Here is a 23,906-nt window from a genome sequence, read left to right as displayed (position 1 = left end):
CACATAATGGCTTAATGCAGTTCATGAATTCATTCAACATGCCTCACAAGCCAAGGAACTAAACATGATTTAGGACTTCGAGGAATATTAATGCAACACCTATGGTTGTGAAAGAATCCTGATTGATTGCTGTGAACTCTACCATTTGGCAGCTCTTTTATTAGGCAGACTGTAATAACATCTACCTGTTTGTCCTTTGCAGAATGCTCAGAATTCCACTTTAATGCCAACTCTTTAACAGAACCAGGTCAATTATGCATCTTGGAGCCTCACAGTCCTGAATTTGTTGGTGAGTCAATGATGGATGTATATCCAACCAAAGATAAAACTCCCAGTGGATGAGAAGTGATCTGTGCTTATCAAGTACACCGGGAGCATGGTGTCTCTCATGGTTAGAACACTGGCTTGATGAGCAGCAATTTCACGTTTGAGACCCAAGTACTACTGTGAGGTGAGCTCCCATCCTTCACTCCAGCTTCTACTGGGGATATGAAAGGAGCCCTCAACTGGGCACCCGCAGGGCAACAGTGATGTCACTGCCTAATCTTTTCCACTCGGAAGTATCTTGGTGCCTCGGACACGAGTGCGATGCAACCAATTACATCTTATGGCTATTTTTTCATCTTAATCCTAATTATATATCCATGGCCTGAAATGTTAAAAAGCCTAAGTATACAGTATAAGCTCTTTTTTAGAATAGGGTTTTATTATCTTCAGTCTGTTCTAATCTGGTTTAAAAACTGAGTTTGCCTAACAATCCAACTTGCAGGTTTAGAGGCAAGTTATAATGTTAAAAAAAAACAGGCTGCAGCCTGTCTCCCTGGTATTTTATGTACAGCGTAATTTTGAAGAAATATTCAGAGAAGCATATTGGAATGGTTCTGACCAAGGAGCTATACCATATAGCTTGTTTGATTGTGTAATTTAAGGCTTAAGATTAATGTTAGCCCAATTTTCTTGTCATTCTGTTAGATGCCGACAGTTCCAACATTTCCATTACCAGAATAACTACTATTTTCCCCAAATCATGAAATCACTAATTCTCCACAATCTCATATAATGATGGTTTTAACATGTCAAGCTTTTATGGCTACACATAAAGTTTGGCAAGCTTACTTGCGAGAGCAAATTCCCTAAATTCCCTAAATTTAAGGAATTATGTTTGTTTCTCCTACAATTAAAGTACATGTTTAAAGTGTAGGGGTCAGTTTTATCCAGGTATTATTTTTAGTGTTTTTAATTTTGGCAGATAATGAAGGTTTGCCGACTGATCAGCTGACAACTGCTGAGAAACTAGCATTGGAGGACTCAGCAAAGACAGAAGCAGTTTGGGAGTATCGGGGGCAATCAGACAAAATTGTGACCAACCTTTCAGTACCACAGCAGGACAAGATCTTCTCTATAAAGGATGAGGAAGCAAATAGCCAAAGTTCAAAACAAATTAATAACCACAACAACCAAACCAAGAATGTGCCTCCAAATGAAAACCCGGCTTGGCAGGATCAAAATTGCAAATCAGAAGCAAGCAGTCTGATACCAGAAGCATGCTATGGAAGCACATTAGTACCCATTTCTCTTAAGGAAATAAATATAATAGACTATGTTGATGAAGCAGTTGGTCCAAATGCAATACAAGTGACAGATGAGAGGACTGAAACTAAAGATCTACATATTTGTGACCACTGTGGAAAGGAATACCAGTGGCTTTCTGAGCTTATCCAGCATCAGCTACTATATTTGGGAGGAGAAGCAGATAGACAAGACCAGCTTTATTTGGAAGGTAGAAATTCAAGTCATTCAGCCTCTGTCTCGATTCTTTCGCAGGAAAATAGTATGTGTGCAACCTCTTGGGAAACATTCCAACAAATGTCAAGAGATCATAACATTCATGCCAAGATGCTTTATCTCTGCCATCGGAGTGGAAAGGATTTCTGCAGATCTTCTGTACCTAAGTGGCATATACAGCCTAGGGAGGAACTGACTAGACAGGGTGAGTCAAAAATAAATAAATCTAGTACCTTTTCATTTGTTCCCCATGTGACAGGGAACATGTTTGTCGACTCTTGTGAAACATGCAACCTAAACTCAAAGTTCACAAGTCCTTATACAGGGAAACAACACAATGATCAATGTGGAAGATGCTGTCATTGTCTTTGTGCTCAACAACATCTTGATAATTTGAAAGCAGATAGAGATGAACTGTTCCATTTGGGAGCATACAGTCCCAAAAATGCAATGCTCATTCCTCTTGAAGCAGAGAAAACATTAAGTGAAAAATCAAATGTTCCCATAGACCAAAAGAACTATGCCAAGAATCTGTACACTTCTAACTGTGATAAGAACAATTTCCAATGTCATTGTTTGTTGGCCAAACATCATCTACATGTTCCCTTGGGAGGGGAAGCAGACACACAGGACCAATTTAAAATGCAAGCAGGCTGTGTAAGTCAATTTCAAATGGAAAGTAAAGATATAGGATCTTCTGAAACAGTTAAACCTCCATCAAATCAAATAACAGACCAAGGTTTCCATTTCAAGAGTCTGAGGATAGGTAAGGAATGTGGGAAGGACTTCCCATGGTCCTCTGACCTGGCTCAATATGAAGTTTTGCACTCTGGGAAAGCTAGTGAGAAACAATGCCCATCAAAGGTAGATGATCAAAATGGTTTGCCACCTGGTCTCATGAAATTTGACCAACTTCCCCATCTGAAGAAAAACCAGTCAACTCAGAAAAACAAACCCTACACCTGTGGTCACTGTGGAAAAAGCTTCAAGTGGCCTTCTGACCTTGCTCGACATAAACACATTCATTCTAAAAAAAAAATAATGAGAGGAAAGGGCACCAAACCTGACAAATCCTATATCTGTGATCAGTGTGGAAAACATTTCTATTGGCCTTCTCACCTTGTCCAACATAAACAAACTCATTCTAGCAGTAAGTTAATGAGAGGCATCAAGTTCAACAAATCCTATATTTGTGATCACTGTGGAGTAAGTTACCATTCGCTTTCTCAACTTGCCCAACATGAACAGACTCATTTTAGAACAAAAGAAATGAGAGGTAAGTGCACCAAGCTCAAAATATCCTATATTTGTGGACAGTGTGGAAAAAATTTTGAGTGGTCCGAACTTGCCCAACATAAATGTACTCATTCTAGAAAAAAATTACTGAGAAACAAGGGCACCAAACTCAATAAATACTACACACATAGTCAATGTGGAAACAGCTTCCAGTGGCCTTCTCAATCTGCCCAACATGAACACACTCATTCAAGAAGTAAATTAGTGAGAGGCAAATGCACCAAGCTCATTAAGTCCTGTATCTGTTATTGGTGTGGAAAAAGCTTCAGATGGCCTTCTGATCGTGCCCGACATGAACGCATTCATTCTAGAAAAAAATTATTGAGAGGCAAGTGCACCAAACTCAAGAAATGCTATACATGTAGTCAATGTGGAAAGAATTTCCAATGGCGTTCTCAACTTGCCAAACATGAACAAACTCATTCCAGAAGTAAATTAGTGAGAGACAAATGCACCAAGCTCAACAAATCCTGTATCTGTGATCAGTGTGGAAAAAGCTTCAGATGGCCTTCTGATCTTGCCCGACACGAACGCACTCATTCTAGAAAAAAATTGAGAGGCAAGTGCACCAAACTCAAGAAATGCTATACATGTAGTCAATGTGGAAAGAGTTTCCAGTGGCGTTCTCAACTTGCCAAACATGAACAAACTCATTCCAGAAGTAAATTAGTGAGAGGCAAATCCACCAAGCTCAACAAATCCTGCATCTGTGATCAGTGTGGAAAAAGCTTCAGATGGCCTTCTGATCTTGCCCGACATGAACGCACTCATTCTAGAAAATAATTACTGAGAGGCAAGCAATGCCTCAACAAATCACATATTTTTGATCAGTGTGGAAAAGGTTTCCAAAGGCTCTCTGACTTTGCCTGACATGAACACACTTATTTTAGAGAAATGTCATGTAGAAATAAACGCATAAAGCTTCAAAAGCTGTTTGGGTGTACTCTGTGAAAAGAACTTCAAGGGGTTTTCTCCCTTGTTCAACCTAAATGCTCTCATTCTGGGGAAATAATGACTAGAAACAAATGTACCAAGCTCAAGAAGCTGCACATCTGTTGTGAATGTAGAAAAAAGTTTCCAGTGGCCTTCTAAGCCCTTGCTGAACATCGGCACGATCATTACAGAAAAATATTAAGGTAGAAATGCTTCAAGAAATGATGCAGTATAGTTATGGTTACATTGGGAAACTGATGGTGTAGCCCAGGGGTCGGCAACCGGAAAAAGGAAAAGAGCCACTCAGAACCGGTTCCATCACACAAACAAAAAAGTGGGAGCTGCAAAAAGTGCGCGCGCGTGCGTCCACTCACGCACATGCGCAAAATGGGAGGCACCTGCGCGGCGACGGGTCTCCCCTTTGGAGAGGTGCGCGCTGTCCCGTCCGGAGACCTGCCGCGTTCGTCAAACATTGACGAATGCGGCAGCTGTGCAAACGGGATGGCGGCGGTTTGGAGAGTGTGTGCGCACTCTCCAAACCGCCGCCATCCCGTTTGCACAGCTGCCGTGTTCGTCAATGTTTGACGAACGCGGCAGGTCTCCGGACGGGACGGCTTGGAGAGGTGCACGCGCACTCCAAACCGCCGCCATCCCGTTTGCACAGCTGCTGTGTTCGTCAATGTTTGACGAACGTGGCAGGTCTCCAGACGGGATGGCGGCGGTTTGGTGAGTGCGCGCGCACCTCTCCCAAGCTGCCGCCATCCGTCGGCAGGTCTCCGGACGGCGGCGGGTTGGGAGAGGTGCGCGCGCACTATCCAAACCGCCGCCATCCCGTTTGCACAGCTGCCGCGTTCGTCCATGTTTGACGAATGCAGCAGGTCTCCGGACGGGACGGCGGCGGCTTGGAGAGGTGCGCACGCACCTCTGCCCTTCGGAACGGGCGGTGCCACTCTCCATTTGGAGAGGTGCGCGCGCACCACTGCCCGTCCGAAGAGGTGCGTGCGCACCAGGCAGCTGGGAGCCACAGGAGACGGCTCAAAGAGCCGCATGCAGCTCCGGAGCCGCGGGTTGCCGACCCGTGGTGTAGCCTGACCTAGTCCAGCATACCCATGTTTACTCCATAATAAAATTGATGAGAGGCAAATGTACCAAAGCTTCCCGTGTCCTGTCTTTTCCAGCCATGAAAGGATTCATGCTAAAGAAATACACTTAGCCAATGACAAATGTATTAAGCTCCAGAAATCCTCTTATTTGTCCTCAGTGTGAAAAAAGTCTCCAATGGTTGCCTGAGCTTCCTGACAATGAAACTGTCAGATTCATTCCAGGAAAAAATAATGGGTTTAACCTGCCCGCTTGCTCCAGCAGAAAGAGCTTGCTGCAGACCCTGTGAAGGAATTTTGGTTGGCAGGGTTGAGGAGAAGAGCCTTTTCTATTGTGGCTCCCACCACGTAGAATATTCTGCCAGTGATATCTGTCCCCACCCTTTGGCCTTCTAGAAGGGCCTTAAAACCTGGTTTTGCCTGCTGTCTGGGTTGTGTGTGTGTGTGTGCTGTTTGCTGGAGGAGGTTGACCCAGTAAGAGGAAGACCTCACTCCCATGCCATCCACCTTCTTGGTTTTAGTTCTTACATAAGTTACCTTAATTTTAAATATTATCATTTTTTTTAAAAAAATACCTTAATTTTAAAAACCCGTGGTGGCACAGTGGTTAGAATGCAGTATGGCAGGCTAATTCAGCTCACTGCCAGGAGATCTATCCTTACTGGCTCAAGGTTGACTCAACCTTCCATCCTTCTGAGGTTGATAAAATGAGGACCCAGATTATTTGGGGGCAATATGCTGACTCTAAACCGCTAAGAGAGGGCTTTAAAGCACTATGAAGTGGTATGTAAGTCTTAAGTGCTATTGCTTTTGCTAATTTTAATGCTTTTCTATGTTTATCTTTTTGTTTTGTAAGCTGCTTTGTATCACACTTTTGGTGAGATGGGAGCACATAAGTTTATTAAATAAATAAGGCAGAAATGCATCAAATTTGAGGAACTACACACATATAATTGCAATGGAAAAAACATTACATTGGTGTCCTGGTCTTGTCTAATAGAAGTGCGGTCCTTAAGTATGTCTTTTGACTTCATTATTTGACTAAACATGTTCATGTTTGCATACATGGAGTGAAACAACTTGTGAAACAACTGTGCAGCACTGCAAAGCTTATGCTCATCTAACAACTTGTGAAAGTCATACTACAGATGCTGAGCATAATATGCTGAGCCTCACCAAGCATGCCAATTTGTGGGAAGGGCAGGCTATATGTTTATCCAAAGTGATTCAATGCCTCTTCAGTGATTGAACACCTGTTAAGACACTGGATAGAGAACCATACTGAAATTCCAGGCATAAAAAACAGTTGATCTAGCATTTCTACCTATCCAGGCATCATTAGCTTTCACAGGCTCACATTATAAATTAGCATTTTTCATACAATTTTTGTATTTGCACATGCACTCATGATTCATAAATCACACTTGTCATGTCTTAATTCTTTGCAAACATCCAGACCAGTAAACAAAGGTTTAGTATACAAATAACTGGACTTTCAGATCCTATGCTTTAGATGGGAACTACCAAAATTTCCAGCATAAAGATATTATCAGATTGAATAGACTATTGTAGTAGCAGATCACATTCACTACTTTTGAAATAAATTCATCTGTAGTAAGAACAATGACATTTGGATGTAGCCCAATATGGTATTTTTCAAAATGGATTGCAGATAAGTTAAGCTCTATTTGCTTTTCAGAGAAAGTAGAATTGCTCAGAAATACATGTACTATTCAGTATTAGAAGAAGGTATGTTTTGGAATGACTTCATGAAATCCCAGTTTTTGAATAGCAGTTCACTAGATTGACATGCCAGAACTTAAAACTCATTTTTTTAAAGGTCAATACTCTTGTGTATGATATAATTCTTGAAATGATAAAGAATTTTACTATAGCAGGCATCACATTGTGCATTGTATCACTTGGAGCTGCCTGTTATTGCTGCTTCAGAAGGAGGCATCTTCCTTCCACAAAGCTTCATTTCTTGATAGGGTATTGAAATTTTACATTAATGATGACATCATAGGCAAACTACAAGGTCATAATCACTATTTCAAATTATATGTGTAGGTGGCCTTCAGGCAATATATAAAGAGGACTTAATGTGGCTGCACTTTCTGCAACATAATAAAAATTCTGCCAGTGGCTGCAATAACAGAAAAATAGGTCAAAGACGGTGAGAGTTACGCTTTGGTACTTCGTTAAGCTAGATGAGTGTTTTTCAAACTTAGCGGCATTAAAATATGTGGACTTCACCTCCCAGAATTCTCTAGCCAGCCATGGTTGCAAGTTGGAAACAAGTTGCCCAGTTTGAAAAAACATTGGATCAGATGATCTCTGAAGTCATCTCCAATCTTATGCTAAAAATACCAGGACAAATCATTCCAAAACTTAAAATGTGCATACTTTTGAAATGCAATATGTTTTTTAAATTGTAATAAAATGTTCTTTTAAGAATGAGATTTGAAATGAACTGCTCAGTTGTGTCCTTCCTAGGCAATACATTGGAAGCTGGATAACTGCCACTTTGTCAAAGATTACCAGCAGCCAGTAAAGGTGCACCTTTCATGATAAGTGTAAAACTCAATCTTTGTTTTGTGAACCATCATTTATGTTTTCCCTTATAAAGCTATCCAGCTATAAGAGAAATGTCTTCAGATAGTGGAACACTTCTTACCAATTAAGAACATAATTAGTATTCTTGACTTCAGGCTCAGGATTGTGTACATTGAGAAAAATTATGGTTTTTCATCAAGAAGTGAGAATTGCTGCTATAGCCATTATTCATTGGTGAAAGTTTGTTTTCAATTCCCATTACTGCCTTCCAGCAAGAACCCTCTGTTATCTGCTCAAAGGTGTTGCCCTCCTCCCCTTTTGACCCAATTTTAGGTCCTCTTCTAAGGACATCATGTCCCCTTCACTCTTGCAGAAGTAATGTCAGAACTGGAAAAAACTTTCCTCCGATTTGCTGCGTATGGAAACACATCTACTCACAGGAACACCATGTCTAGGAACAACTTCTACAAGATGTTGAAGGAATGTGATGTGATGGATGGGAAAGTCATGACCAGCAATGATGTGCTCATTGCCTTCAACGAAGTCAAGTGAGCTTGGAATGATAGTGGTGGGAACATTGCAAACAAGCTTGCAGGGACTACTTAAAGCACTAAGATTACTTACTAATTGTTCACAGTAGGCTCTGTTTAGCCCCCAAATACAGTTTTCTGCACCAACAAACCATATTAAGAAGATGTCCTTCCTTCGTTGTGTCATAAACATCTTTAAAAGTCTGGTGAGAAATAGAGTTTTCAGAAGGATGTATTCAAATGAATAAAATAAAATGCATAGGTAGAAGTTATAAGGAAACAAACTATGTTCAAAATATAGTTCAAGTATTTTTTTAAATTGACATATTTGTAATAATGTACTACATGTTTCAATACAAGACAATACCACTTTTTAGAGTTTAGGTAGATTTATTGAAACTAAAAATTTTTGGAGACTAGAGCATAATTTACTGTGTTGTTATTTGAAAAGTTAAATTTCAGTTAAGACTAGTGAAAATAAAGTTGAAACTCTTTTCCCATCCAAATTCACAGATCCCTGGATACTGTATTTATCCCAGAGATTAAAGCCTTAATCTTAAAGGCTTATATGATTTCAGCCGTCTGGTTTACAGCAGTGGTGGGGCCATGTTGGAAGGAACAGATAGTGTATTTCAGCTCCTAGTTTTCCAAAAGGAACAAAAATTCTCATTTTCTTTTTATTCTGTTTCTGGGGTTTTAGGTAGCAAAAAGAACAGGAGGCTCTTAAGAGTGCTAATCGTCACCATTTTCACTCTTGTAAGTCCCAAATCCCAGTCTTGCCTTGCATTTTAGGCTGACCAGCCATTTTTCAAAGTTTGGCCAGCTTTAAGGATAGGTATGGGAATTTCATGCAAGAATAAATGGTTCACCCCTGCGTCACAGCTTAGTGGGGAATGAAAAATCCACTAGCATATGGTTAATTGATTCCCCGCTCTTTCTCCTGCAGGTTTAAGGGGGCCACCCACATTAACTATATTGAGTTTTTGCAAGCCATTAAATTGCTGAGCAGAAAGTGCTTTAAGGAACAATCTCACGAGGAAGCCCTACAGGCCATATTGAAGCTAATGGAGGGGAAAAGGCCATCCAACCTGGAGGAACAAGTGAGTGAATGTTCCTTTGCACCAGAAGAGACAGCCTGATTTCAAAACACTTTACATTTGAATTACTTGAGCAAAAGGATGTGGCTTGTTCTTTTTCGATGGGAATATAGGAAATAAGTATGGAATGGGATGCTAGGCACAGAATTCACTACCTTGAGAATCTAAGTTTACTTTTTGAAAAAAAATGTTTTAGTCTCTTTGTTTGCAAGGATATATTTAAAAACAGAAGAATGTACTAAAATGTCTGAAATCATATAAATGAAGATTTCCAATGAGGGAACCATATCCTTTGTTTTAGGCAAAATAAAAAAAATACAAATAAACATTTTCTTTGCACAAAGTACACAAATCGGCATGCTGCTGAATTTAGCTGTTGGTGGAAAATGAGGAGAGCTGTAATCCGAAATTACAGCAGATTGGCCTGGAACAAATCTGGATTTGATTTTGAATTGAGTTTTAGATCTAACCCACATCTAAAACTCTCAAGTGCATTTGCTCTGGAATTCTGTGGTAAACTGAGGAATATAGGCAACACATTCTCTGGAGAAAATTGAGACAAGTGGCAGTGAGACTGAAGGGATAGCTGAACATACAGGCGATCTAACAAAGTGGGAGCTACTGTACATTATAACACCCAACTATACAAATCCCCAGATGTTAGGCAGAACTTGTAGCATCTTTTGAGAACCTCCCTTTGTTCTTGGATGGAGAAGCCTATGAAACACTTTGCCTCTGGCACTCTGTGTTTGGTGAATGTGTTGCTTAGGATCACCCAACCAGGTCACTGAACTGGGCCCCTTTGGCCCAACCATGTTAACTATATCCTGAAGAATTGCTTTCAGCTAGCACAAACCTGCAGAGAAATTCATGCTGGGAGATCAGTGCAATTAATCTTGGAACGATCCATGGCCAAATAGAGCAGCATGCTATTTTAGTGTGATTAGCATTCTTACAGCAGATTTCGGTACCCAAATTTTGGGTTTCCTTCCTGAAGTTGTGAATATTCAATGTATTTTAGGAGGGAAGAGTCAGGATTTCTGATCATACATAAGGAATGTTGACTGTCTGTGACAACTGGACATATTTTGGCCACCATAGAGAAGAGGAAACTCTATACTTGGTTCTTGTCTTCAGAACCTTGCATATCAATATAGTAGGTAATGGGAATTCAGAGGGCTTATGGAAGATACTGAATATCAATCATATTTTAATCAATTAATCAATTTTTCTTTTACAAGCAGGTTTGCAAGCAATGAGAGATTGCCCTGGGAAAGAAGCTGAGCTCATTTCTATCCTTAAAAATATGACTATATATGAAAACCAATAGAAATATAGAGAAACTTCCAAGCCCTTTAACTTTAGGAATCAGTGGCTCTTCAGATGTTGGTGTGTTAAAATTCCAGCAGCTCCAGTCAGTTACTTGGGCCATAGAATGCCTGCGCTTAACAGATTCCTTATCTTACAGCAGTTGTAGCCTTAGAAGAGAACACACTTGTGGGAGCGAATGGGTTATTTTATTAACATGAAGTCTTTGCAAATTTTAAGTAGGGCATGCAGCTTTGGGCCTCAAAAATCTGGATAACTTCTGGAGGGAAGCAAAGAATGTAGGCAAGTATGGTAGCAGTAGTTTAAGCCTTTTGTAGCAATAGGGCTGAACAGATAAGGGTTGCAAGATGCAGGTTTTCAGCCTCCTTTCCCACAGGCTCTCTGGATCAATAGATCTCTGCCCCCATTTTCCTGCTCCCAGTTAAATCTGCCACCACTTGTCCTGAGGATATTCTTGCCTGGTGTCCACTGTCTTAACTCTGGCACACGAGCAAGACAACTGCTGACATAAACTGGGCTCCTTATTGGCAAATACAGAAAAAAAGATGAGAGTGAAATAAATTATGTTTGCATGAATTATTTTCCCCACCTCCCATCTCTTTTTTAAGGTTAACTGCCCCAACCTTCTTATTACAGGCATTAATAAAAGAAAATAAACCATTGTAAACAATTGTATACACAGATGATTAAAATCCTTCCTTCCTTCCTTCCTTCCTTCCTTCCTTCCTTCCTTCCTTCCTTCCTTCCTTCCTTCCTTCCTTCCTTCCTTCCTTCCTTCCTTCCTTCCTTCCTTCCCTACACTAAAAGGAATCAGTGCTAATATTGCCTCAGTGCTAATATTCAAGGAGTTTTAAAGCTAGCATACAGATCTCTGTATAATTTGTCAAAATGCTATCTCATGGTCATGCAACAATTATGGATGAGTTACTGTATTTCATCATGGAGACTTTTCTCCAGCTTCTTCCTAGAAAATGATGTGTTGCTGGATCTGAAATGCTAAGAAAGTGTGAAACTAATCAACCTTCTTACCACTGGCCATCTGTAGTTGAAAGGCAATCAGATTACCAGAGTGAGATCAGCCATGATGTCATAGACAACTTGATAAAGTCACAATTCCCACTGTAAAGTAAACTCCTAAGCCCCTGGTGATTCAAACTCAGAGCAGGCCTTGTCATTCCTAGGAGGAACATACTCAAGAAAGAGTAAGGCAGGGGGCCCCCAAGACCATTTAGGTAAGTCCATCTTCAAACCGCCCTGAGTCCTACGGGAGAAGGGCGGTATATAAGTCTAATAAACTAACTAAACTAAACTAAAACAATTATCATTGGAAGAAAGACCTCGACTTTATTTCACAGCCTTGCTGCTCAGAAATGATAGATATAATCTAGCGTGTTTAAGGGTCTTGAAGGCATTTTCTCTTGGTTACATTTAGACATTCCTCTGTCCAATCTACCTTATAGCATTGTTATGAATAGGAAAAAAGCAAGATACCAGCATGAACCCATAAAGTCAAAATGCACACACAATGAAAGAAAAATCTCTGTGCCTTTCTGACTCTTCTCAAAGAGTTTTGAAGTAAAACTTTCAAAGCTAGAGCATCACAATTTGTGCCACTCCCATTTTCAGCTATTTCAAAATTCTTATTAATACAGTTACGAAGGCAGGAAATATGTAGACTGGGCCCAGCTTCTTCTCACAGAACTCCTGTAATTGCTTTCAGAACCTCTATTCTATTTAAAAATATGTAGTACAACTTGCAATTATCACCTATGCAAAGGTTTTTAAGAGGATTAAGGAAGTGGGAAAGGGATGGCTATTTGTATATAGGAGAAAAGTGATTTTAATTATAGACTGTGTTGCTCCAGTTGTTTGAGGAGGGATTATTTTTCATGGCCACATTGGACAATTAATAGTAGGACTGATGAAATCCAGAATCCAATTGCCATTTACAGAGTAAACTTAGAAGAGTTACTCTATCTTAGTGTTTTTAAAAATTAAAATATATATGCAGATCATGGGTTGGATTGTAGTGCTGTTTTCTCTGTCTTGCCTTTTTTTGATCCTCCTGTCTGGAAGATGCTGAATTCACACAATCTCCAAATTTTATAGCCATAGATTCCACAAATTAGGTATGTAAAATACTTGAAGGTACACCTTTCGTTAATCAGTTCTAAATCTTGCATTTAGATTTAAAAGATGAACCCATATTATCACTGTAAGGGAAGGAGAAAAAAATTCTATCTGCATTTTCCATATCATGCATGACTTTTCTATACTGTATAGCTCTTATAAGGAGTCTCATTTCATGCCTTGTCTCCAAGCTAAAAAGCTTCAGGCACTGTTGTCTTTCTTCCTATGGAAATTGTGGTAGCCCCTAAATTATCTAGCTGCATTTCTTTGGATTTTTTTAGCACTACAATATCCTTTTTTTTTAGCTGTGGCAACCAGAACACTATGAGACGTGTACTCTCACCATAGATGATAAAAGGGCTTTACTATTTTGCTATTTTAGTTTTACTCCTTCTTCTGGTATCAAGCATGGAATTTGGTTTCCCCGTTTTTTTATTTGGCTCCCTTCCCAACTACATCCTAAATGGCTCAATTTTGGCTTAAGCCTCAATACTTTGATCCAGTGTTCTTGAAATTGGGAGTTGAAGTCCACCTATCTTAAAGTTGCTGAGTTTAGGAACAGTACTCTGGTCAAAGTCATGAGACCCAAGTTATTGAAAAGAATTTCAAGATAGCTTTCCAAGCAGACATGACTTTAAGGATCTGGCAGTATTTTTCACTCATGAGTAGATCAGAGTTCATTTATAAATGGGCAAAGTAGAAAAACAAAATTCTGAGCTGTATTATTTATAAGCATACATTTTCTATAATATGGCAGTTTAAAATGTATGTTTCCTCATTTGATCATTATTTCAATAATTGTACTGTCACACAAGAATCTCTTCTTAAGTACAGTCTTTCTCCTATCTAATATTTCTTGGGTTTACTCTCTATCTGCCCTTAAAATGTGTCCTTTATATATTTTCTTGCAGAAAAAATGTTATTTAAACATTAGAAACTGAAGCAATACTAGAAATCAATCACATACAAATACTAATACATATGATATTTTAACCCAAAACAAAATAGCTTGTGATCCCTTTTGTTAAAAGATGCTCCTTCAGCCTGATGCCTTGTATTCTAATTTAACCGATTGTGATGACATTTATCCATCAAAGTGATTATAGGAGGAAGTGGGAGAGCTTTGGTCTGTTGGACATTTTTGCAGGCTGCCTGTATTGCTAGAACAAAAGGCATTGTGAGAAAGAACGAACTCATACTGTTTTTTGATTCTGAACATGCGCAGTGGGCTAATGCCTCCTTAAGTAACACCAGCTGCCTGCAATTAGTGCAGGTTCGCATCCCACCAGGCTCAAGGTTGACTCAGCCTTCCATCCTTCCGAGGTAGGTAAAATGAGGACCCAGATTGTTGGGGGCAATTAAGCTGACTTTGTAATAATGCCGCTTGGGGGCCCCCAAAAGCCCTAATAAGCAGGCATATACATAGAATGAAGGCTATTGCTAAGCACATTGATTTGTGCTTAAATTGTAAGCCGCCCTGAGTCTTCGGAGAAGGGCGGGATATAAATGGGATTAAAATAAATAAATAAAAATAAAAATAAACAAATCTTGATGGACCAATAGCAGATTGATTGATTGACATAGAAGATCCCATCTCCTTCTCGCTCATCCTACTTCTTCCCTCCCCGTCTTTTCGTCATGATGGGGTGAACTTATAAGCAAGTCCTGAAAGTTCTCTTGTTTTCTCCTTTTATTTCCTTTTCCCAAGTGCAGAGGGATGTCAGAGCTGGAAAAAGCCTTCCGTAAATTTGCTGTGTATGGAGACACAGCTGCCACAGGCAATGACATGACAGGCAAGAACTTCTCCAAAATGTTGAAGGAATGTGGTGTAATGGATGGCAAAGCTGTGACCAGCACTGATGTGGACATTGTCTTCAATAAAGTCAAGTGAGCTGAAGGGTTGGTGTGTACATATATATATTTGTGAACAGGCATCCAATCTCAATAAGGTTTAAGTGTAAATAATTATTACTGCATTCTTCTTCTTCTTTTTAGATTGTGACCCAGATAGTTTGTTTCATTCAAAACACATTGTCATATCCCTTCACGATGAATCAGAGATGCCTTGGTGGCCATTTCTTAAGGACATGTCCAAAATGCATGGCCTGTTCCTCATCCCCAGCTTATAGTAGAGGCCACCTAAATTCATTCATTTGATCCAATATTAAAGTGGCATGTTCCTCTTCTCCCCATATAAACCTTCCTAAATGTACAATCTGTGTGGCTTTGAAAGTGACCAGAGGGATGACATGAAGGTGCCTAGGATCTTGCCAGTATGAATTGGCAGAAGCCATGTTTGTAATCATAAATAGTTGAAGGCAGATCTACTTGTGGGAAGCAAAATAATGCAAGATAAAGTGGTATCCCGATTTGGTAAAATTGTGTAGAAGTGTAATGGTATGTGGGAATGACCTTGGCAACCTAGGCCACAGTGTAACAAGGCAGCTCAGTTCACAGATGGGGGAAAAGCATGAGAAGTTTTCTGGAGACTAAAAGGAGAGCAGGTGAGGAACTTCAGTTTTGCAAGATTATATTACAGTAACGCTTCAGTAAAGAAGGCTCAGTTCATCTGGGTGTGCATCCTGTCTGCACTACATCACAAGTCTGACATCAGTGCAGAAGGAAGACAACAGCAACATAGTGTACAAAATCAATTGCAACAATTGTAACCAGCTCTAGGTGGGACAAACAGGAAGGCAATTGAAAACAAGGGTGCTTGAACATTGATTGGCTAGTGCAGGGGTAGGCAACCTCGGCTCTTTTATGACTCATGGACTTCATGAGTCATAAAAGAGCCGAGGTTGCCTACCCCTGCACTAGCTATGCTGGCTCAGGAATTCTCGGAGTTGAAGTCCATGAGTCATAAAAGAGCCGAGGTTGCCTACCCCTGGGCTAGTGGTTAAAACAGCATGACCAAAAATCCCTGATCGTGAGCCACATTGACAACGAACAACACCAGTTAGATTGGGAAGGAAAATCATTGGCCATGCCAGCGCCCACCACACATGTCAATTTATTGAAGCCTGGTATTCTACCAAAGGAGCAATTAACAAGCACATTTTATTTATAAATACATAAGAAACCAGACCATTCGAATGACCAATCAACAAGAGAACCAATCAGCTGCTCAGAATTTAAATACAGCTCCAAACGAACAACCAATCACATGACCAACTGACCACACTGGAACATAAGACATAAATAAGCTAAAGAGGAATAGGACAAGAAAATCCTCCTCATGATGTTACTTAAGTCTGGTAGCGAAACGTTCAGAGACTAAATTGAAACAAGGCTGGCAAACAAACCACTGCCAAAATATAAAACCTGAGCTACAAGTATTTTCTATTATTTCTGACATCAATTTTCCAAGACTGCAAGTATTTCATCCCCCCTTGTAATTTTAGTCTCTTGTGTCTAGGCTGCAGGTTTTTCTCCTGTCTTTCCGAGGTCATCCCCACATACCATTACAGGAAGAGATCACTGTCCTCCTTTAATTCTACTGTCTGCTTAAAAAGAACCTCATGCAAACAGAAACCTACTGTAAAGAAGGTTAGAGCAGAGTGTTATCAGAGCTAGAAATTACTTTCCTGACATGCCATCATCTGTAAATAATTGTGGGCTTATTAATTGGATAGTTATCTTTTTCCCCTTATGCTTAATGGGATAATTGTGTTGAAATATAGGCAGTCCGTGACTTACCACAGTTCATTTAGTGGCTGTTTGAAGTAACGATGGCACTGAAAAACTGACTTATGACCATTTCTCACACTTATGACCGTCGCAGCATTCTCATGGTTATGTGACTTACATTCAGATGCTTGACAACTGATTCGAATTTATGACAATTACAGTGTCCTGGGGTCATATGACAAGCAAAGTCAGTGGGGAAGCCAAATTCACTTAACAACCGTGTTACTAACTGAACAACTGCAGTGATGCCTTTAACACATGTGGCAAGCAAAGTTGTAAAATGGGGCAAAACTCACTTAACAAATGTCTCACTTCGCAACATAAATTCTGGGCTCACTTGTGGTCGTAAGTCGAGGACCACCGGCAATTGTTGTTTATAACGCTGTCTTCTTTGTAAATTCTTGGATGCCTTGTTCAGGGTTGGTGTTGTAATGAGGGTAAGAGTTGATGTGTTTGTGTGTCCGCAGGAGCAAGGGTGCTCGCAACATCACATATCCAGAATTCCAAGAAGCAATAAAAGAGCTGAGTGCTAAACGCTTCAAAGGAAAGTCCCCTGAGGAAGCTTTACAGTCCACTCACCAGTTGATGGAGGGCAAGGAACCAGGCAGTGTCGGGGTGACGGTGAGTGAAGAGCTCCCTACACATAAGGGATGAGCCAATCAATGATGCTGCCAGGGAGAGCTGAGCAAGATCTGTTCAGAGACACTACATTATCTCTCATACCTAATTTGTTTTTTTTATTCATTTGATTTATATGGCTGCCCATCATGCCACAGTGACTTCTCCCCACATTTCTTGCTCTTCCTTTCTTCCCAGTAATTACCTCCCTGAATGGCTTGCCTTCAGAGGTTGTGGGTGCTCCATTACTGTACTGGAGGCTTTTAAGAAGAGACTGGATAGCCACTCATCTGGAATGGTATAGGGCAGGGGTGTCAAACTCAATTTCATTGAGGGCCGCATCAGCATTGCGGTTGCCCTCAGGGGGCCAGGTGGGCGTGGCCTACTGGGTGGGCGTGGCTAGAGTGCATATGGCCTACTGGGTGGGCATGGCCAGCTCTACATCGTTCGCATCAAGGGTGCCTATGGGGGCCCGGGCAGGAGTGGGGCAGATCTGAGGGTCTCTGGCAGAAGGAGGGTCTCTGGGCCAGGGCCAAGGCAGTGGGGGCCGTTCCCTCACTGTTTTCAGGATGGCTTCATGGGCCACATGAAACCACTTCACGGGCCGGATCCGGCCCCCGGGCCTTGTGTTTGACATGTCTGGTATAGGGTCTCCTACTTGAGGAGCGGATTGGACTGGAAGACCTCCAAGGTCCCTTCCAACTCTGTTATTCTATTATTCCTTCTCCTAATTCTTTTTTTTTCCTGACTAAGCTACTGGTCACATCACAGCTGCAGGGAAGGTTCCTATAGATTGCAAGCTTGTGGTCATCACTTGTGGCAATTACATCTGGCTCGCCAAATGGCACTGAAACAAAACCAGTGAAATCTTTTTTGGAAAAATTCCATACGATACCCAAGAAACCATATTACCTCTCGTCCAGTGCATTTCACTGATTTTGTTCTGCACCTTCAGCTATTAGTCAAGTAACCAGTAACCACATTCTTCTCTTCTCTTCTCTTCTCTTCTCTTCTCTTCTCTTCTCTTCTTTCCAGAAAAGTGCAATGCTAGGAACCATTAAGATACTGTGAGAACCCTTTAAAAAACCCATAATCTAGAACAGACATGTCAAACACAAGGCCCGGGGGCCGGATCTGGCCCATGAAGTGGTTTCATGTGGCCCGCAAAGCCATCCTGGAAACAGTGAGGGAACGGCCCCCACTGCCTTGGCCCTGGCCCAGAGACCCTCCTTCTGCCAGAGACCCTCAGATCCGTCCCACTCCTGCCCAGGCCCTCATAGGCACCCTTGATGCAAATTATATAGAGCTGGCCACGCCCACCCAGTAGGCCATACGCACTCTAGCCACACTCACCCAGTAGGCCACACCCACCCTGGCCATACCCACCTGGCCCCCTGAGGGCAACCGCAATGCTGATGTGGCCCTCAATGAAATTGAGTTTGACACCCCTGATCTAGAATGATTTCTCTATTAATTTTTCCCCCAGAATAGATTTGGGAAAGACAGAATATAGGTTGTTTTCATCTAAGCCACCTAAAATTCACCCAGTACGTAGATCCTTTTGGTGTGAATAAAAGCCACACATCCCACTTGTCGTTTATCCCTGTAGCTCACCTGTACAGACCTGTGAATTTCCCATGTGTGAGAATCAGCTTGTCACCGTCATCTTCCCTTCCCCAACATCCACCTTCAACAGGCAGCTAATACTTTGTTTAATTCTCTTGCAGAAAGCTGTTGCAGCTGGGGGAGTAGACAGACTGACGGACACCAGCAAATACACGGGTTCTCACAAGGAACGCTTTGACGAAAGTGGCAAAGGCAAAGGGATAGCTGGGCGTGCAGAGCTGACAGACAACAGCGGCTATGTTGGGGCTTATAAGGGAGCTGGGACTTATGATAAGAGCCACTAGATGTGGAGTGGGGCCTCCTGGAAAACCTGCCTGTTCTCCTTGGCCTTGGAATGAGAGGCCAATAAACACCTGTTCTAAATGATTATGTTTAGTGTTTGTGGGACGATAGGTGATTGGCATCTAAATAAGGATTGTTCCCTTGTTTTGGAAGATCCTTCATTATCTACCACATCTTAATCCACAAGGCATAGGAAAAAAAGTCATCATTTTAACACTTGTGCCTCATTTCCTTTCATTGTCATATTCAAAGTGATACAAGAGTTTCTTCATACTGACTTTGGAAGTTCTTTTCTTACAGATTCTTATTCAGGCCTGTACTAAGAAGCTTATTGATAAAAGAATTAACTTGCATCTTACACTTGCAAAACTTATCTCTGAGCTGTCAAATTGATCTATGGGATATCAAAAGATGCCAATTCTAGGCATGAAGATGTTAGGTTCTCAAAATTCAATCATGCTTGCTTGTATATATGTATGGCTGTTTTATATTTATATGTGTGTGTGCATGTGTGTATATACACATGCACACACACACACAAACACACAGAGGGAGAGGGAGAGGGAGAGGGAGAGGGAGAGAGAGAGAGAGAGAGAGAAAGAGAGAAATGTTCAAGCCTTAATGATATATATGCCATCATCTCTTTTAGCCACACTCTGGAGGACAAAACATATTGAATTGAATTGGCTAGTACAGATGATGAAACTCCATTTCTTAGATACCCTAATTCTTTTCCTGTTGTGATGGATTGGATATTCCACATAGAGTAGGCTTGAGCCAGATTTATGATTTGGTCAACCAGGATTCCCAGAGCCTCACCTCTAAGAGTACTTCTATGAGTACAATGAGTCTGAGTTTTTCCCTGTTCTTAGCTAGGAAATAGTAAAACAATTAGCCTCAAATGGGTGAAACAGTGGGAGTTAAACATATGTGTTAGTCTTTAGGGAATGCACAGAAGGAACAGCAGTGCCCCACTTGCAGATCTTTTTGAGTTCACGGAGGGCTCTGTATCTTGTTGCCAATAAACCAGAACTGCCAATGTTACTGGATGATGTCCTAATTTAATTATAACTTACAATTTATCGTAACTTATGTTTCCGCAGAGCAAGGCGTGAAGTGTAGAAGATAAATGATCTGGGCTCATTTATATACTTACAACCTTTGTCTCAATGCTGTATAGGTACAGGCATGAATTTGTTTTATATCATGTTTTATGTGTTGCACATTATGCAATACACATTAGTGCCAATCTCAATGTATACATGGTTGTACTTTGACAATAAAGGTTCATTCATTCATTCATTCATTCATTCATTCATTCATTCATTCAACTACAGTGTTTCACTTAACAACTGTGGCAAGAAAGGTCATAAAATGGGGCACAAAATTAACAACCGTAACATAAATTTTCAGCTCAATTGTGGTTGTAAGTTGAGGACTACCTGTACAAATTTGAGTTAAAGAGAGAGTTAAGAATGGAACTTGTTAATAACCCCAGGATTTCCTGTATTCAGTTGCTAGGAAGTATTTATATCTAGAAAGATCAGAAATGTGTGGGCAATGGTATTTCCCCATGATCCTGACACTTTTAAACTTCAGAGAAGACTTCTGAGAATATCATTAATATTTAAGGAAACAAATGGATTACCAAACAAATCCAGAGTTCCCACTCAAAACCTAAATAACCAGGCTCACTCAGGCAAACACCTAGTTCTCTGGAGAAACCTGTAATGCTGGTAAAGGTGGAAGGAAAGAGAAGAAATGGACAACCAGCATCAAGCTGGCACTTACTCAATAAACATCCATACTGCACAATTCCTTTAATGGCTGGCAGACAGCAGTGGCCCATCACAAACTTCCATAGTTTTTGAAACAATATGTTGATCCTAAATTGTCTCCCCACTCCATAGGAAGAGCTGGTACAGTTTGTATTTTATCTAGTCAATAGCCTTTATAAGAGTTGGACTGCTAAGAAACTTTTAATACATTATTTCAGTACTGTAGTACTTTTAACACCTTTCTACTGAAATAAAATGCTTTAACAATAGCAGTAGCACATAGACTTATTGATATATACTAAAACCCCCGGAGCCTTCAAACATCCGAAGGAAGGCCCGACCCGGCAGCCGTTGACAGTTGACAGCTGTCAAAAGGCTGCCGGAAGAAACGACGCAGGCGCACAAGCCCACCGGCAGCCATTAAAGTTGACAGCTGTCAAAAGGACTGCCGATGACCAACACGCATGCGCCAGATTTGACAGCCGCCGGAGCTGTCAGCACGGCAGTCCCCGATCAGGTCCTCCAGCTGAGCCCACCGCTCAGCTGAGGGGAATTCCCTAGCAGCCGCCGAGCTGTCAGACGGCCGCACGTTGATTGGTTGCCGCCCTAGCGGCGGGAAAAACACTGGTTGTTGATTGGTTATAGCGTTTAACAGTTTTCCTATAAAAGCCGGGTTTGTGTTGACAGTCAGCTGCCCAGAGCTGAACCTAATAAACTTGTGAACCTTGCCTACGGTCTCCCTCTCGTCTTTCGCGAAGACAGTTCACTTATATACTGTTCATAGTGCTTTGCAGTGCTCTCTGAGTGATTTACAATGTCAGCATATTATTCCCAACAATCTGGGTGCTTATTTTACTGACCTTGGAAGGAAGGAAGGCTGAGTCAAACTTTCTGGCAGTGGGCAGAGTTAGTCTGCAATACTGCATTCTAACTAACCATTGTACAACCAGGGCTCTTTTTCTTGCCATGTTCATTGGAATATATTTCAAGAAATTCGTCACGTTTGATTGATGATCTGTACTCAATCTGTAGTGAGCATCTATCCACTCTTCCCTCCACATTTAATAAACATAAAGCAATTGTGATCTCTATTTTTCAGAAATGAATTATTTGTTTTCTTGGTTGGTACTTCTAAACTTTTCCCAAGCTCATCACCTAAAAACTTCTTGTTCCTTTCCATTTAATTCTGGTGCTCATAATACACCAGGTGCCACCATTCTGAAGACTAGCCAAGGATCTGTCTCTCATTACAAAAAATGTAGACATTAGATGGGATCCTGTCTTCATTTTTCCAGTTCCTGCTCAGACTTGTGTGTACATTTCTTCAAAAGTACAGTACATTCCACAAATAAGCTTTAAGAGGATCACTGTCCACAGATCTACATAGAAAGTATCCTTAGATTTACAGCCTTACAGGTAGTCCTCAACTTATGATCATTCATTTAGTGACCATTCAAATTTACAATGGCATTGAAAAAAAGTATTTTTTGACCACTTTTCACACTTAATGATGATTGAATTCAGACACCTGGCAACTGACATATATTTATGACAGTTGCAGTGTCCCAGGGTCATGTGATCACCTTTTGCAACCTTCTGACGAGCAAAGTCAGTAGAGAAGTCAGATTCACTGAACAATTGTGTTACTAACTTAGCAACTGTAGTGATTCACTTAACAACTGTGGCAAGAAAGATTGCAAAATGGGGCAAAACTCTCTTAACAACTATCTTACTTGGCAATGGAAATTTGGGGCTCAGTTGTAATCAAGCCCCTTTGGAATGGTGTAACCATCTCCTGGATTGTCAAGGCCAAGCTTCAAAATGCTTCTTTGTCCAGAGAAACCTGGAAATAATGCCTAAAGAGGATGGAAAGGTGAAGCGGAGGAAGAGTTTCATGCCATTGTGCTCTTTTCAATGTCCTATATGAAACTGGCCACCAGATGGTGCTGAGTGAATGGTCAAAGAGGGCAATTCTTGCTTTTTATTCTTTGCAAACCAGCGGAACATTAGAAGGAAATTATGTAAAGGAATTGGGACACGCTTTGTCAGCAGAGAAAATCTTTAAAAAAGAAACAAACAACTGGACCAAATCTGGGGTGGTGAGAAAGCCATAGCAAAGGAAGCCTAAATGTGAAAATAGACCTGACTTGGCCAAGGGAGAGGCAATTAGGCACTGACTCCTTCATCTTACAGCCCACTTGTTTTTTCCCCCCCCCCCCAACTATATGATTTACAGATGAACTGTTTTTAAGGGGGTCAGAAAGATCCTTAATCCATGCGTTGCATGCTTTCCCTGTTTTTCTCTGTAAAAAAAATGGATGAGATTTAAGGTGCTGGTACTTACCTTTAAAGCCCTACATGGCTTAGGCCCGGGATACTTGCAGGACCATCTGCTGCCGGGAACGACTTTCCATCGCCCAGTACGCTCACACAGAGGAGGCCTCCTCAGGGTACCGTCGGCTAGACAATGTCGGCTGGCGACCCCCAGGGGGAGAGCCTTCTCTGTGGGAGCGCCAACCCTATGGAACCAGCTCCCCCCTGAGCTTCGGATGGCCCCAGGTATTCAGTCCTTTCGCCGCGGCCTCAAAACACTCCTTTTCCACCTGGCTGACCTGGACTGACAAGGATTTTAATTTATGTTTTTAATTTTTAACTCTAATTTTTAATTTATTTTAATTTTAATTTTAATTTATTCTACAGGGGCCATTAATTTAATTTTTATTTTAACTTCTGTATTATTGTATGTTATTGTTGTTAGCCACCCTGAGTCCTTCGGGAGATAGGGCGGCAAATAAATAAATAAACAAACATGGGTTGGAGACTCATTGTAGCCTTCCCGAGAGCTAATGCTCCAGTTCTGGAGAATTCTCTGGGATCATTTTTAATTGTACGATTCCTTATTATCAGAGCTCATATTGACTTGAAGGACCATGACTAAGACAGGATTCCCTCAGTTATGGCAGGGGGAACAGGCAGCCTGCTTGGATTGATTCCAGTTATAGTTCCACAGAAGACACCATGGATACCAGCTTTGGAGGTACAGGCTGCTAATGGAGAGAGATCTTCTGTGCCAAAGCTGCTGTTGATCCAGTCACGTTTGAGGCCATGTCTTAGATGTGATTATCCTTGAGAGTAGGGGGCTTTTGGTGAAAGTGG

At 41.1% G+C, this 23,906-nt stretch overlaps 1 protein-coding gene across 1 annotated transcript; it reads left to right on the top strand.

Annotated features, from left to right (window-relative positions):
- Positions 1-8,048: 8,048 nt before the first annotated feature.
- Positions 8,049-18,974, top strand: LOC308677235 (tubulin polymerization-promoting protein family member 2-like; the record flags this gene model as incomplete). Its single annotated transcript, XM_081343454.1, has 4 exons — positions 8,049-8,218; positions 14,470-14,643; positions 16,914-17,067; positions 18,792-18,974. The coding sequence occupies 4 exons, from the start codon at positions 8,049-8,051 to the stop codon at positions 18,972-18,974; spliced, it is 681 nt and encodes a 226-aa protein (XP_081199580.1).
- Between the last annotated feature and the right edge of the window lie 4,932 nt (positions 18,975-23,906).

This window comes from Vipera berus (assembly GCF_964194415.1).
Source record: "Vipera berus genome assembly, chromosome: Z".
Taxonomy (NCBI): domain Eukaryota; kingdom Metazoa; phylum Chordata; class Lepidosauria; order Squamata; family Viperidae; genus Vipera; species Vipera berus.
The sequence above is the reverse complement of the archived record's forward strand: the minus strand, read 5'-3'. Positions and strand labels throughout refer to the sequence as shown.